This window comes from Anopheles moucheti, chromosome 3, assembly GCF_943734755.1.
Source record: "Anopheles moucheti chromosome 3, idAnoMoucSN_F20_07, whole genome shotgun sequence".
Taxonomy (NCBI): domain Eukaryota; kingdom Metazoa; phylum Arthropoda; class Insecta; order Diptera; family Culicidae; genus Anopheles; species Anopheles moucheti.
Window position 1 is genome coordinate 48,206,957 of NC_069141.1, and position 12,758 is coordinate 48,219,714.

Consider the following 12,758-nt stretch of genomic DNA (forward strand, 5'->3'; position numbering starts at 1 on the left):
CAAATCAGGTTGCACAGTCGGACCTGCCATCATGACATCATTCAACGATGTACCGTTCACCTTAGCCGATGCATCAAACACTACCCTACATTTGGTAGTAGTTTTATCAGGAGTTAAAACTGCATGGTGAGGAAGATACCATCTTTTCGTATCTGCAGTATCGAAAGATTCGTTAACCGGCTTACAGTGACCCATAGACTCATATTCTTCCATAAACGAAGAATATTGCACTCTCAAATCAGGACGACGTTCTAACTGCTTCTCCAAAGCAAAGAATCTTCGCAAGGCCATCGATCGAGAATCTCCAAGCTGATCTATAGATTCCCTTAATGGGAGCCGAACGATATACTTTCCATACTCATCTCGCTTATGAGTTGCTTTAAAATGTTCCTCACATCGTTCTGCTTCCGATTGGACACATTTCTCACTAGAGATTTCCTCAATCTCCCAAAATCTTTGCAACAGTTCATCGACATTGTTAGAAACCGCAACATTAGTATGAACATTTTCGTCCGTCGCACTAATGTCTATGCATCCACCTATCACCCACCCTAGCTCCGTGTCCATCATAATAGGTAGATCGTTCGATAATCGGATAAATCCCGACTTCATGATAATCGGAAGACGATCCATACCAATAAGTAGATCCACCGTTCCTGGCTTATTGAACTCCGGATCAGCTAGGTCAACATGATTGGGAAATTTAAGATTTGCGATACTGAAATAAGAAGATGGTACAGTGCCCGTTATTTCGTCATACACTAGACACGTCAAATCGAATACAAAATCTCTACAGCCAGATTTCACTGTTACCGTACAACATTTGCTGACCGATGATCTAACGTTACCAATTCCTGTAACTGGTATGTTAGTATTTGCCATCTTCCATCCCAGTCTTTCAACCAACTGCCGTGTAATACAACTTATCTGGGAACCAGTGTCCAGCATCGCTCTGCACTGCACTAACTTGCCGCCACAAGCTACTACATTCACAATAGCTGTTTGTAAAAGCACACGCATTCTTGGCATCGTTGAAATCTGCGAATGTTGACTCACACTAAACATTTCAGTATCCGACTTTGGTACCACTTCCGCAACGGTATCCTTTGCAAATCTGTCCGTATTGTCGTGGTGCATAATTGTGTGATGTGACCCATTACACTTTTCACACTTTATCGATAACTTGCAATTTCCTTTCCAATGACCACTCTTTAAACAACCAAAACACAAGCCACGTTTCTTTAGTAAAACAGCTCGATGTTTCACCTTCAGCCTAATCAGTTCAGGACATTTATCCGTCTTATGTGAAGCTTTACATATCTCACATCCCTGTCCATCAGTTATAACTGAGTTAGCCTTGTAGCTAGAACGACCTGGTTTTTCTACGAAACGAAGTTGCTTCTCTTGTCTGTCATTGTTCTTGCAACGCTCTAACACTGATACTCGACCCTTTAGAAACGTTATAGTGTCTTCATATTTTGGGAACTCGTTCCGTGGTACAGTAGACTCCCATTGTTTCCGCGTCTCGTTGTCCAAACACTGAGATATGCTGTAGATGACGAACTTCTCACTCATACCATCAAAGTGTTCACCAAGAAACTTCAAATTCGAAACATGAGTTTCTACACACGTCACCAACCTTCTAAGGCTCTCAAAATTCTCCTGTTTAATTTTGTCCATACTCAGAAGTCCCTTAATATGCATTTCCACTATCTTTCTTTTGTCCTCGTACCTTTCTTCCAGCATTTGCCAAGCATGTTCATAATTACCATCGTTTATGGTTTTAATATCGATAACCGTGGCTGCTTCACCGGACAGCGCCTTTTCTAAATGGTATAGTTTTATTCTAGGTGGTTCGTTGGTTTTATCAACCACATCCTTGAACATCACCTTAAACTTATGCCACTCCTCGTAGCGTCCACTGAACTTAGGAATGGCGCGTGGCAACGGCGTTTGCACTACCACATGCGCATTCTCTACCACAGGCTTCGATTCCGTTTCCATTGTGCACACAGCGATTGATTGTCTTTCTAATGCCGATTCCAATTCCGTCAACGTGTCTTCATACAACGTACGGAATTCTTGGTAAATCGCATTCTCCTTATGACGCTCACACACTGGTAACTGTGCCAATAAATGTTGGTGTTGATCCAGAAACTGAACACTTGCACTTTCCACTGACCTTTTGTAAACTTTCAACCTTGTGTTGGACAATTCACTCCTCGTATCAGCGGCCTTTTGCAACGCGTTCCCTACTCTGATCACTTCATCGTAAGCGGTTTGTCGCATGTGCCCATACGCGCCGGGGTCCTTTTCTTCGACCTCAACATCAGCCGCATGTTCAGCATCAGCCGCATTTTCAGCATCAGCCGCATTTTCAGCACCGGACTTTTTCTTCGCGTTCTTCGGGGTTCTAGTCATCATTATAAACACTTATAAACCTTTTACTCGATCCGGTTCGAAGGACCAATGGATATTCCGCCAGGGGGAAGCAAAGTGGATTGAGTACACCAGGATTATCTTTTGTCGTTTATTTATCTAGGACCACGTCCATCCGCGTCAGTCGCTTGCTACCAACTCCTGACAAGCCGCTTGCGTCGCTCGCAAACGCTCGCTCTCTCTCTCTTCTACTGACAGACGCTCACCGCCAATGCTCTCTCCTAGACGCTCTCTTGTCGCGCTCCCTTAATGTTGCTCTTCCGTTTCGTACGGAACAAATTGTGAAAATACATGTTTTGTCATCACAGACACGCGGTTCACTAATCCTCCCACCTTCTTCCATCCACTAGTCAGAGTTTGTGATTGAATCATGCATAAGCGACATGGGGACAGCAATCAGGTGAAACACCGCTGACGGAATCACAATTCATCCTTCCAGTTTGTATGGTAACCGAGATACGTTATCGTAGCGTACCGCGTAACTCGAATTTCCGCGTATGTCGAATCCTGCAGCAACATCGTATATACTTCAAAGGTACATAGGTGACTTCTATTTATGCACTTTATTTGCATAGAATTTCAGGCGACTTTTCAACAGAAAACGATAACATAAATTAAAACAAATATGATGAATTTTCGACCAATTTTTCAACTTTTGCCTTAGATTTTGCGCTATAAATTAACACAACTGTCAGCTGTGGAACCGCGTATCTCGGGGACTGCGTGTAATCTCTTCCCTTCGCGATAAGATCGTGTGCATGTGAAATTGCGAATAGTACCGTACGAACCAATTCATTTTCATCCACTTCTTAGAAAAAATCAACAAATACGACAATGCTAATAATGACGAGTGGCCTGCAGCAGCAGCGCGGATGGATAGAATTCGCAGAAATGTTGTACGAATCGACTTCCAATATGTTTCATTGCGAAACGGCACACATTTTGTGTTTTCGCTGTTTTATTTGGCCTAATTCTTCAACCAAGCCAGCCGATGCGGTACTGTTTTGCACAATGTTAAGCCCGCGCTGAATGTGCCTGTTAACGCACTTGATATATTACGTAAACAAAGTTGAAAATTGCTCATCGCACAAACGTAGATACAGCGGCAAACAAAAAAATGCGATTCTGTAACAGTACCCACACCAAAACACACGCACGGACACCGACCGACGTCATGTTATGTGTGTCGATGACATCCAAACGTCAACCTTCCGCGCAGCACTAGGGGAACGCGCGTCCTTCCCTTTTTCCGGGCTCTATGTCTTTCTGCCTGTGCTTCCACCGAGCAACGGTCATTAGACATCGATCATACCACAGGAGTGGAAACATTCTTCCCAAAAGGCGAGGTGAGTTTGCGGCCACTTTGACGGAACTCAAGCTTACTGGTGCGAGTCGGAGGAACGAAAACAAAACAAAAAAACACAGATCCAATCCCCCGGCAACTCTGCACTGTTCGCTCTTGAACGCTCGCGTGAGTCAATTTTTACGTTTCTTTTTTCTGCTTGCTAATTTAATTATTTCCTCGAAATTGTGCGCTTCAGGGAACGTTGTCTCACACACGCACTTGCAAGAAAAACCCCGAACGCAAATAGAAGGGATCGTTGTGTAGCGCGAAACAGAGTAATTGGGAGAGCACGGTGAAGGCACAAGAGAAAATTCTAACGCGTGAATAAATCAAAGCTAGTAACCTGTATTAAACAAGATATAAGAAAGAATACTAAAATTAAATTTCAAACAAAAAGAAGTAAAAAAAAATATTACTAATAACGCTGTGTTGTGCGCGGACGGGTACACCCGCGATAAGGTGACCTTACACTGATTGCAGAAGGAAATATCTTAGGCACCCTTTAATTATAAACAATACGGACTAGCCGTTCCTTTTGAATGAAAAAAAAAATCCGTTAGCTTATTAAGCTTCGGTAGAGTAACTCCAAATTTAACATGATGTTTGTTATTTTAATTCCAAAATTTGAGGAATAAATTTGAGGCTCCAACTGTTTGGCCGGTCTAATATAGGCAGCATCGGATTCAAACTCAAGATGTTAAATTGCAAATATTTTGATAACAATTAAAAGTAACTCCAACCATCAACCGTTAAGCTGTACATGAAAAGTACACATACTAAAGAATTAATGCAATAAAACAAAATGTTGAAGATCATTTAACTAACGATGGTACCCCTTAAGCCACTTCCTTCTTCCGGACACGCTATAGCATCCCCATTGTCTTCCAACTTTGTCTCTTTAATCTCCAATCCCTTCTCCATCCCTTCACCTTTTGCAAAACCACACGTGATACCGGGGACGATCAAAGAATTTAACACCGAACAAAAAAAGATTTCAAACGATCAACGCAATTCGTGGACGTGCAATGACAAAACGAGAGCAGATGAATCACAAACATAAAACATACGCAAGTTGTCCTTCCCTTCCATACCACGTCTGCTGTCCACGGGAAAGAGGACGCGATCGATACCCGGGTCCAGCGGTCCACACTTGGAACAATGGCAGACGGGATCGGAAAACCACACAACACAGCACAGAAGCACAAAGCCAGGTTCAATGCTGTTCTCGCCGCGGTTAGTGCTCTAGATTCCGGCGCATCGCCGGCGGCAGGGGAAGCAAACAAATCGAAGGAAAATTGCACCGTACAACTGAGGCATACCGGCCCCAGACACACCGTCGTCTGCATCGATTTACGGCGGACAAACATTTGTGTGCGTAGAAAGGGGGAATGAAGACAGGGGGGTTACGTACTGTGACGTCAGGCAGAAGTTTACGGATAAGAGGCAAACAACGTGAAACGAGTGCAGCTGCCCCTTCAGTGGGGAAAAATAGCAACAAACTGATAAATTTAAACCAACCAAAGGCGGTTCCGTTTTTCCTGGAACCGACCGGATTAAGTCGATCGAGTTCGTGCAGAGTGTTCGGACGTGATAATACCACATGTAGCACACTGGAGCGACGGAATGGGATTACATCAAATTTATTGTAAAAAATAAACCAATCGCTCTAGACGAAGGTGCCGAAAACGTTAAAAAAAACTTTACAACCAGGATTGCCACGATAGTTTTCGACATCCGAAGAAGAAACGTGTATACTGTGCTACCGGTTATCATTGCCAACAAAAAAAAAAACCAACCTTTTACAGCAACAGGCACATTCAAAGAAAGTGGTATTTTTAAAAGCATTGAACGATACACCCTATCTCTGATAACGGTTCCGGGAAGACATTAAGAATCACAAAATAATCATAGAAACCATGTCGCAGCGACATAATAAATGCGTGCAAACGATAAACAAACCCCGTAACCCTGAGAGGTAAATAACTGAGAACAGCAAATTCGACAGAGTAAAGGTGTGCCTTTTTCTGAAGAATTGGCTTTATACTGATACACCACTATCATATCGCAAGGAAATTACATAATATGTGTGTATATAATTTAAATAAAATAACAGTACGGATCAATTTATTTGATACTTTTTATGATGTAGACAGGAAAACAACTTCGTTGGTTGGAATGTTACAAACCATAATTGTGTGTTTTGTATTTCCCAACAAAATAAATTACACAGAGATTGCAAATATTACGCAGGTGGTAAATTATGCCCTGTTAACAACATGGAATATTAGAACGAAATTATTACAACAAATTGACACAGAGTTAATTAATTATAATAATGAATAAACAATTTAACACCCTCTTTTGAAAGTTATAATACGTAACCAGTTAGGTTTAAATTCCAATCTTACTTACTGGTGGGTAACATTATACAATAATGGCATAAATTACTATAAATGAACAAAATCGCAAATGAGTCACTACGACTCTTCGCAACGATTAAAATTAATTATCTTCACTAGCTAGATTTAACATACTCATTCATACACTTATATTACAGCACTTAATACTTAATATGCACAAATTTGCATCATTTACTCAAATTTTCTCATGCATAAAGGCCAAAATGATGACTAATTACCACATCACTTTTCCTCGAGAGGATGCTATCGGAAAGATCCATTTGTTTGTGAGAGTACTTTCAGGGTTTTTTGTGAAAAAAAGACCATATTTGTATTGTTAAAATTACTGATCTCAGAAATATAAAGTATTGTCAAATTCTATATAATTATGCTTAATAATTACGTAGTCTATCCAACAACTTTGTTGTGGTAATGTTTTAATGAGTAATATTAGTCAAAAAATGTCCTAAAGCCATTGTGATTACTGCAAAAAGTGTTAAGTTTGCCATATAATGTAATTACAGCATCATTATGAGATGGAAATTATTACTAACCCTAAGGTTGAAGTAATATCATGGTTTACATTACTTTCGACGGAAGAAACACGACGCCTTCATACGACGGAAAAGTTTTTCCCGGAAGACAGCTATCGAATCTTCACCGAATTGGTGTAAATGCCACTGAATCATTTAGTTCGTAGCGCGTCACGTAACACGAAACAAAACAGCAAACCCAAGACGGGTCTTTTTTCAGTGTCTATTTATCGACTAATCTACAGGACCGGATAAAACTTATTCTAGCGCTTTGTAACATACAGGGTGCGTCAGTAAAGTAAGCGAAATGGTATGGTACTGAGAAAATCGATAATTAATGTCTCACGTACGATAACAGTATCAATGTTTTTGACTTCATCAATTTCGATGAAATCATTTTAAATAATTCTGCTCGATATGTCTCCATTTTTTGTCAACAAAATCCGAAAGGCTACGGCGGAAGCTAGAACACGTCTTACCAAATTAACAGGTGGGCTGATAATTGTTTGGCCTAACACATTTATCGCGCTAGAAGATTTTTATCCATATCATATTTCGTTTGTACCAACCTTCAATCGAATTCTGTCCAAATTTGACAGCACTCGGGCCACAACCTAATGAGCTAGAGCATTTTGTGTGACGCAACTTTTGTGCTTTGAGTAATCATGGAAAAAGAAGGAATTTCGCGTGATGATAAAATATTAGTTTTTGAAGGGGAAACATATAGTTAAAGCCAAAAATTGGCTTGATGAAGAGTCTTCGGACTCTGCTCTACCAAAATCAACCATCAGATATTGGTATGCTAAATTTAAAAGTGGTAAAATGAGCCCTAAGGACGGTGAACACAGTGGAAGCCCAAAAGAGGTGGTTACAGAAGAAAACATTTAAAAAAATCACAAAATTTTTAAGAACACCCATAATGTGAAGCTGATCGAGATAGCTGACACCCTAAAGATGTCTAAGGAACGTGTTGGACATATCGTTCACGAGTATTTGGATATGAGATAGCCCTGTGCAAAATGACTGCCGCGCGAGCTCACATTTGACTGAAAACAACAACGATTTGATGATTCGGTGCAGTGTTTGGAGCTGTTTAAGCGAATTTAATCCGAGTTTTTGCGTCAGTATGTTACCATGGATGAGTCTTGGCTTCTCCATTTCACTCCAAAGTCCAATAGACAGTCATCCGAGTGGACTGGACGCGATGAACTTGCTCCAAAGCGGGGGAAAACGCAACAATCAGCTGGCAAGGTTATGGCGTCAATTTTTTGGGATTCGCAAGGAATAATCTTCATCGATTATCTTGAGAAAGAAAAAACCATTAACAGCGACTATTACATTAAATTTTTGGAGCGATTGAAGGACGAAATCGCCAAAAAACGGCCGCATTTGAAGAAAAAAAAGTTTTGTTTCGTCAAGACAACGCACCGTGCAACAAATCAGTGAAAACAATGGCAAAAATTCATGAAATAGGCCACGAAATTCTTCGCCCCCCACCGTATTTCGTAGATCTGGCTCTCAGTGACCAACTCCATTTCTCAGATCCCAAAAGGATGTCCTCTGAGAAGAAATTTTCGTCGGATAAAGAGGTGATCGCCGAAACAAAGACGTTTTTTGAGGCAAGGTGCAAATATTACTATAAAAATGGTATCGAAAATTGAAAGACCGCTATAATTGGTGAATCATCCTTGAAGGGACGTATGTTGAATACAAAAAAAAAATTTGGCCAAAAAAAAGTGTTTTACTGTCATAGGCCAAACAATTATCAGCCCACCTGTTAAAGCTCCGATATCGAGCGTCACGTGTGAGATTTCAGAGACCACATAGTCTTCACACCAGATTGAGGTATTTTTCCTGATTTTTGTTCATGAAGAACGGGCAGAGAATTTGTCCATTACCAAGGGAAACGCATGTACCAATGAATCCCCGCATAATACCAATGAATGCACTTCGGGATTTATTTCAACACAAGCTTCGTTGAACACTTGAGCCATTTTGCACACCCGTTGGATGACGCCATGCCAAACAAATTTAGAATATGAATATGGGAGAGTATTTAGATTGAAGTATAAAACTAGGCCTATCGATAGAGACGATGTTACCGAAAGATCTTCTAAATCTTTCTAAATCTAACCGAAAGAATCTGGGTTTAGCAATAGATATTATACGGCGTGCCTAACTGCCTAGTTGAATCGCGCAAGCTAATAAGATAAATTGTGAGATTGTTAATCAAACACCTAATACTTTACGGTATCGCAAGAACTGGATAAGGAATCGCGTGCACAATTTAGTGAATGCCAATTCGTCCAGCCTGTTTACGCATATGCGGAATCAAGAGTTGAGATTGTATTGTATTTTTTTTTTTTATTTCGTTAGAACGGCCTGGCCGTATCGACTTATTTTACCTCGTAGCAGGATAGTCAGTCCTTGCTACGGGGGATTGGTCCGGATGGGATTTTGGTCCGGTCCGTTCGTGTGAAGACCGGCTCCGCTACCAACATGCCACCGAGCCGCTTCTATATTATTGTATTGCTATTCAATCAATTGTATATTATCAATTGTATTCAACCTATCTGTATATTATCCCTGCCTAAGTTTAGACTTGTTAGCAGAAACGCTGGTAGTGCCACCATCGATTCGATTTTGGTCTCGTAATCTACAACCCGAAGATTTCCGTCGCCTGCTCAATCTTTTGGTAAATACTGAACCACTACTGAACCAATGATGTCTATATCATCCAGCATATTACAAGATCTAGATTGACTTGTAGATAATCCACGAAGGTTCCACCTACGAGTCGCGGATGGCCCTCTCTAGCGCTATAGGTTGAAGAGTAGATAAGCTAACCCATCTCCTTGGCACAGACCTTTGTTGGTTTTTCCATCCACCTTTAACTGGACATGTAATGTTGGTCATTGTCATTCGTACCAACAATTTGGTATGTTTGGCCGAGATTCCAAAAAAGCTAATTACTTCGTATAGTTTTTCCCTGGCTATGCTGTCGTATGCGGTCTTGAAATCGACGAGGAGATGAAAGAAGTGTAACTGTTGCTCCGTCCTGTCTCCAAGATCTGCCGCATGGTAAAGATCTGATCAATGGTAGATTATTCGTTTTGGAGTTCCCCCTGATAATTCCAAACTCCCCAAACTCCCCGAATGGGACAAGATGATCTTGTAGTATGAGGAAGAAAATGTTGTAGGCGATATTCAACACCGTAATACTCCTGTAATTGCTGTACTCTAGCATATCATCCTTCTTGTACACGAGGTAGACGATACCAAGATTCCAATCACAAAGCGTGGATTCCCTATGACAAAGCTCAGTAGCAATACGATGAATTTCATTTTCTAGTACCAGTACCAAAAAGGCTACAACTACAAAAAAGTCTAGTCTAAACAATGAAATACATTAATCAAACGAATGAAGATTCAAGGACTGATAATAGCATTATTCAATATAGGAAGAGGTACGGATGTTTGCTTTTACAATTTTGTCAGAATTTTTCAGAAACAATTTGCCAACGATCTTTTGAGAGCAGCTGACCGATTGAAGCAAAAGTAAACCACGTACAAACCACACCGGTATGTTGACGGGATGAATTAGTAATAACAAACATGTTATGTGAAGCGTTTCTAATAAAAATCACACACTTGCAAACGGTCGATCGATGGCGCTTGCTGCTGTTTTACAATATATCGAAATATACTCCATTTCCTCGAATGTAAGAAAATTCTCTGTAATCCATTTTCCCCGCCTGTCAACCGGAAGGCCAACATGCTGGGTGAACATTCTGTCAAACCCACATTCATCGATCGATCCGTGGTCTTGTGTTCATGGAAGGCATACGGAACGGAATTTCTCTAGCGTATCATTGCACCGGGGTTGAGCATAACAAGCCGAAACATAAGCATGACCTAAGCCAACTCATTTGCACCCTATTCCGGGAACGGGTCGTCACCCGCGGAGCCATTTAGTTGGAACGGGGGTAGCCAAAAACAGCATACATGCATACCCTTAAAAAAAGAAAAACCCTGACAGAACATACCAACGTGCTCTCGCTACGTGCACGCGGGGCGTTTGGTTCGGTAATCACATTCATGACCTGTTATAAAAAGTGCAACAGGGGATAAAGAGAGCGAGAGGGATATACGACGAGTACAGGCGGCGAAGAGACAGGCAAATCGGACAGCAAAAGAAACAAACCATCCATCCAAGCAACCAACCAACCAACCTACCTGGAATACCATTGGCCAACCTCGCCGGGATACAATTTCGTTGTATTCAACTTCGATGCTGCTCCCGCTGCTTCCACTGCCACCTCCCACTCCACCAACACCCGCGCTGTTAACATCACTCCCACCGCTGGTCGTTGTGCTGTTGTTGGTACTCATCGTTGCTTGCCGTCGCCCTTGTTCTGTCACCTATCACAATACCGTTCCCTTCCTGCGGACACAACAGGGTTTTCCCGTCCAACGTAACTTTCGGCCCCGTTGTAAGCAGCTGCGGTTGTCGCAAATTTGAACACTGTGTGTGCGTGTTTTTATTTTTATTTTCGGGATATTCCCGATCGATAGTGTGTAGTGGCCCTTTCCACCAACTCCGACCACAGTGGGACGAACCGTGAGTGTCGGCGGATATTTAAATGCTGTCGCCTGTGTACTTATGTATGCCTTTCGTTTCTGCTGCTTGGCATCTACCTGAGCTGGAGTTTAAGCAAGTTCGCGGACGGTCGTGCTGTTGCTGTTAGTACGAGCGCTGAGACGTTTTGCATTCCACGGTATACTGTGTTGTGTTTTCTCCTCCTTCCTTTCTTTCTATACTTTTTAGCATACTTGCTCCCTAAGGGGACAGCACACACACACACACTCACTCACAAACTAGCTAGCAACCACTTCCACACCCGTGATCGACGCACGAAACGCGACGTTGTTGCGGGAGACAAGCGGGATCTCGAATACACCGAAAACCGAAAGGGCCAGTGCCACACAAAGCCAACCCACCACTGTCCACTCACATACACACACACAAGCGCTTGCACGGTTCTGCGATTACTAGACCAACAATGAAGCACAATTTTCGCTAGCTACCATACCGCTCCATGTTGGGTCGCGAATTCAATGCGATGTAACAATAACAAAACCACAACACTTTTGATGGGGGGTGAAAATAAAAAGAACTGAAACGTTTAGCACACGCAAGTGTTGTACGGAATCACTCTGGCAATCGAATTCTCGTTTGTTGGATGCAACATCGATTTGCTTTTAAATCACTCCAACTGTTTCGATTTTTGGAACCTCAAACTCTAACGGGATCAACAATGAAATGACGCACGTTTACACATACACACAGAAAGGCTATACGGTTTGCCTATTGCCGTCAATGAATGAGATGATATTTCGCCGACATTTTCTTTCGCTCGACCAAACCCATGCTACCACACGGTCACGAAGTCACGAGTGGTTTTACACCAGCTGCATCCGACACACCACGATGCGTTCGCAAAAATGGGAAGAAATGAAATGCCACTGCTACACTACGGTTCACTCCATTTTTAATACACTCCGTTCTAACCTCGAACAGAGACGGTGCGGAACTGAAGCACGAGATGGTGCGACGGAAAACCGAGTCGGTGGAAATGGAAAATTGATGTTTCCGCGAGCCGCACTGCACTGTGTTGATGCCGCACTACACACACGTACGCGTTTCGCGATGATGAATGTTTTATCGGCACAGGTAAAAACGAGGTATGCGGCTGCAGAAATAGTCTGCAACCTTTTAAGCACCACTCTCTATTGACGGCTGCAGCCAAAGGGAATTCTTTCCGTGTTCTTGCTTTTGGCTCTGCTTGCGCTGCTTCTACCTCTTCGGATTTTGCGAGCTAGACGAAATTCCACTGCGTGCCAGGTATTTCAACGAGAACTCGATTGCAGTGTTCCGAGCCTTGCAATCGCCATGATCGTGACTGCTTATGTCATTTTGAACTGATTAAAAGCGGGAATCGCTGAATTAGGCAATACTTTTAACAATATTGGGCCACAATT

The 12,758-nt window shown here is 42.1% G+C and overlaps 1 protein-coding gene across 2 annotated transcripts in view; it reads right to left on the reverse strand.

Moving 5' to 3' along the window:
* The window catches only part of LOC128301441 (tyrosine-protein phosphatase non-receptor type 61F), a 29,277-nt gene extending 16,768 nt beyond the window's left edge, over positions 1-12,509 (reverse strand). For both annotated transcript variants that reach the window (XM_053037925.1, XM_053037924.1), the window contains exon 1: positions 10,953-12,509. In XM_053037925.1, coding sequence (XP_052893885.1) covers positions 10,953-11,108 — 156 coding nt within the window. In that variant the 5' untranslated portion in view covers positions 11,109-12,509. The remainder of the gene's footprint in view (positions 1-10,952) is intronic.
* Positions 12,510-12,758: the final 249 nt, after the last annotated feature.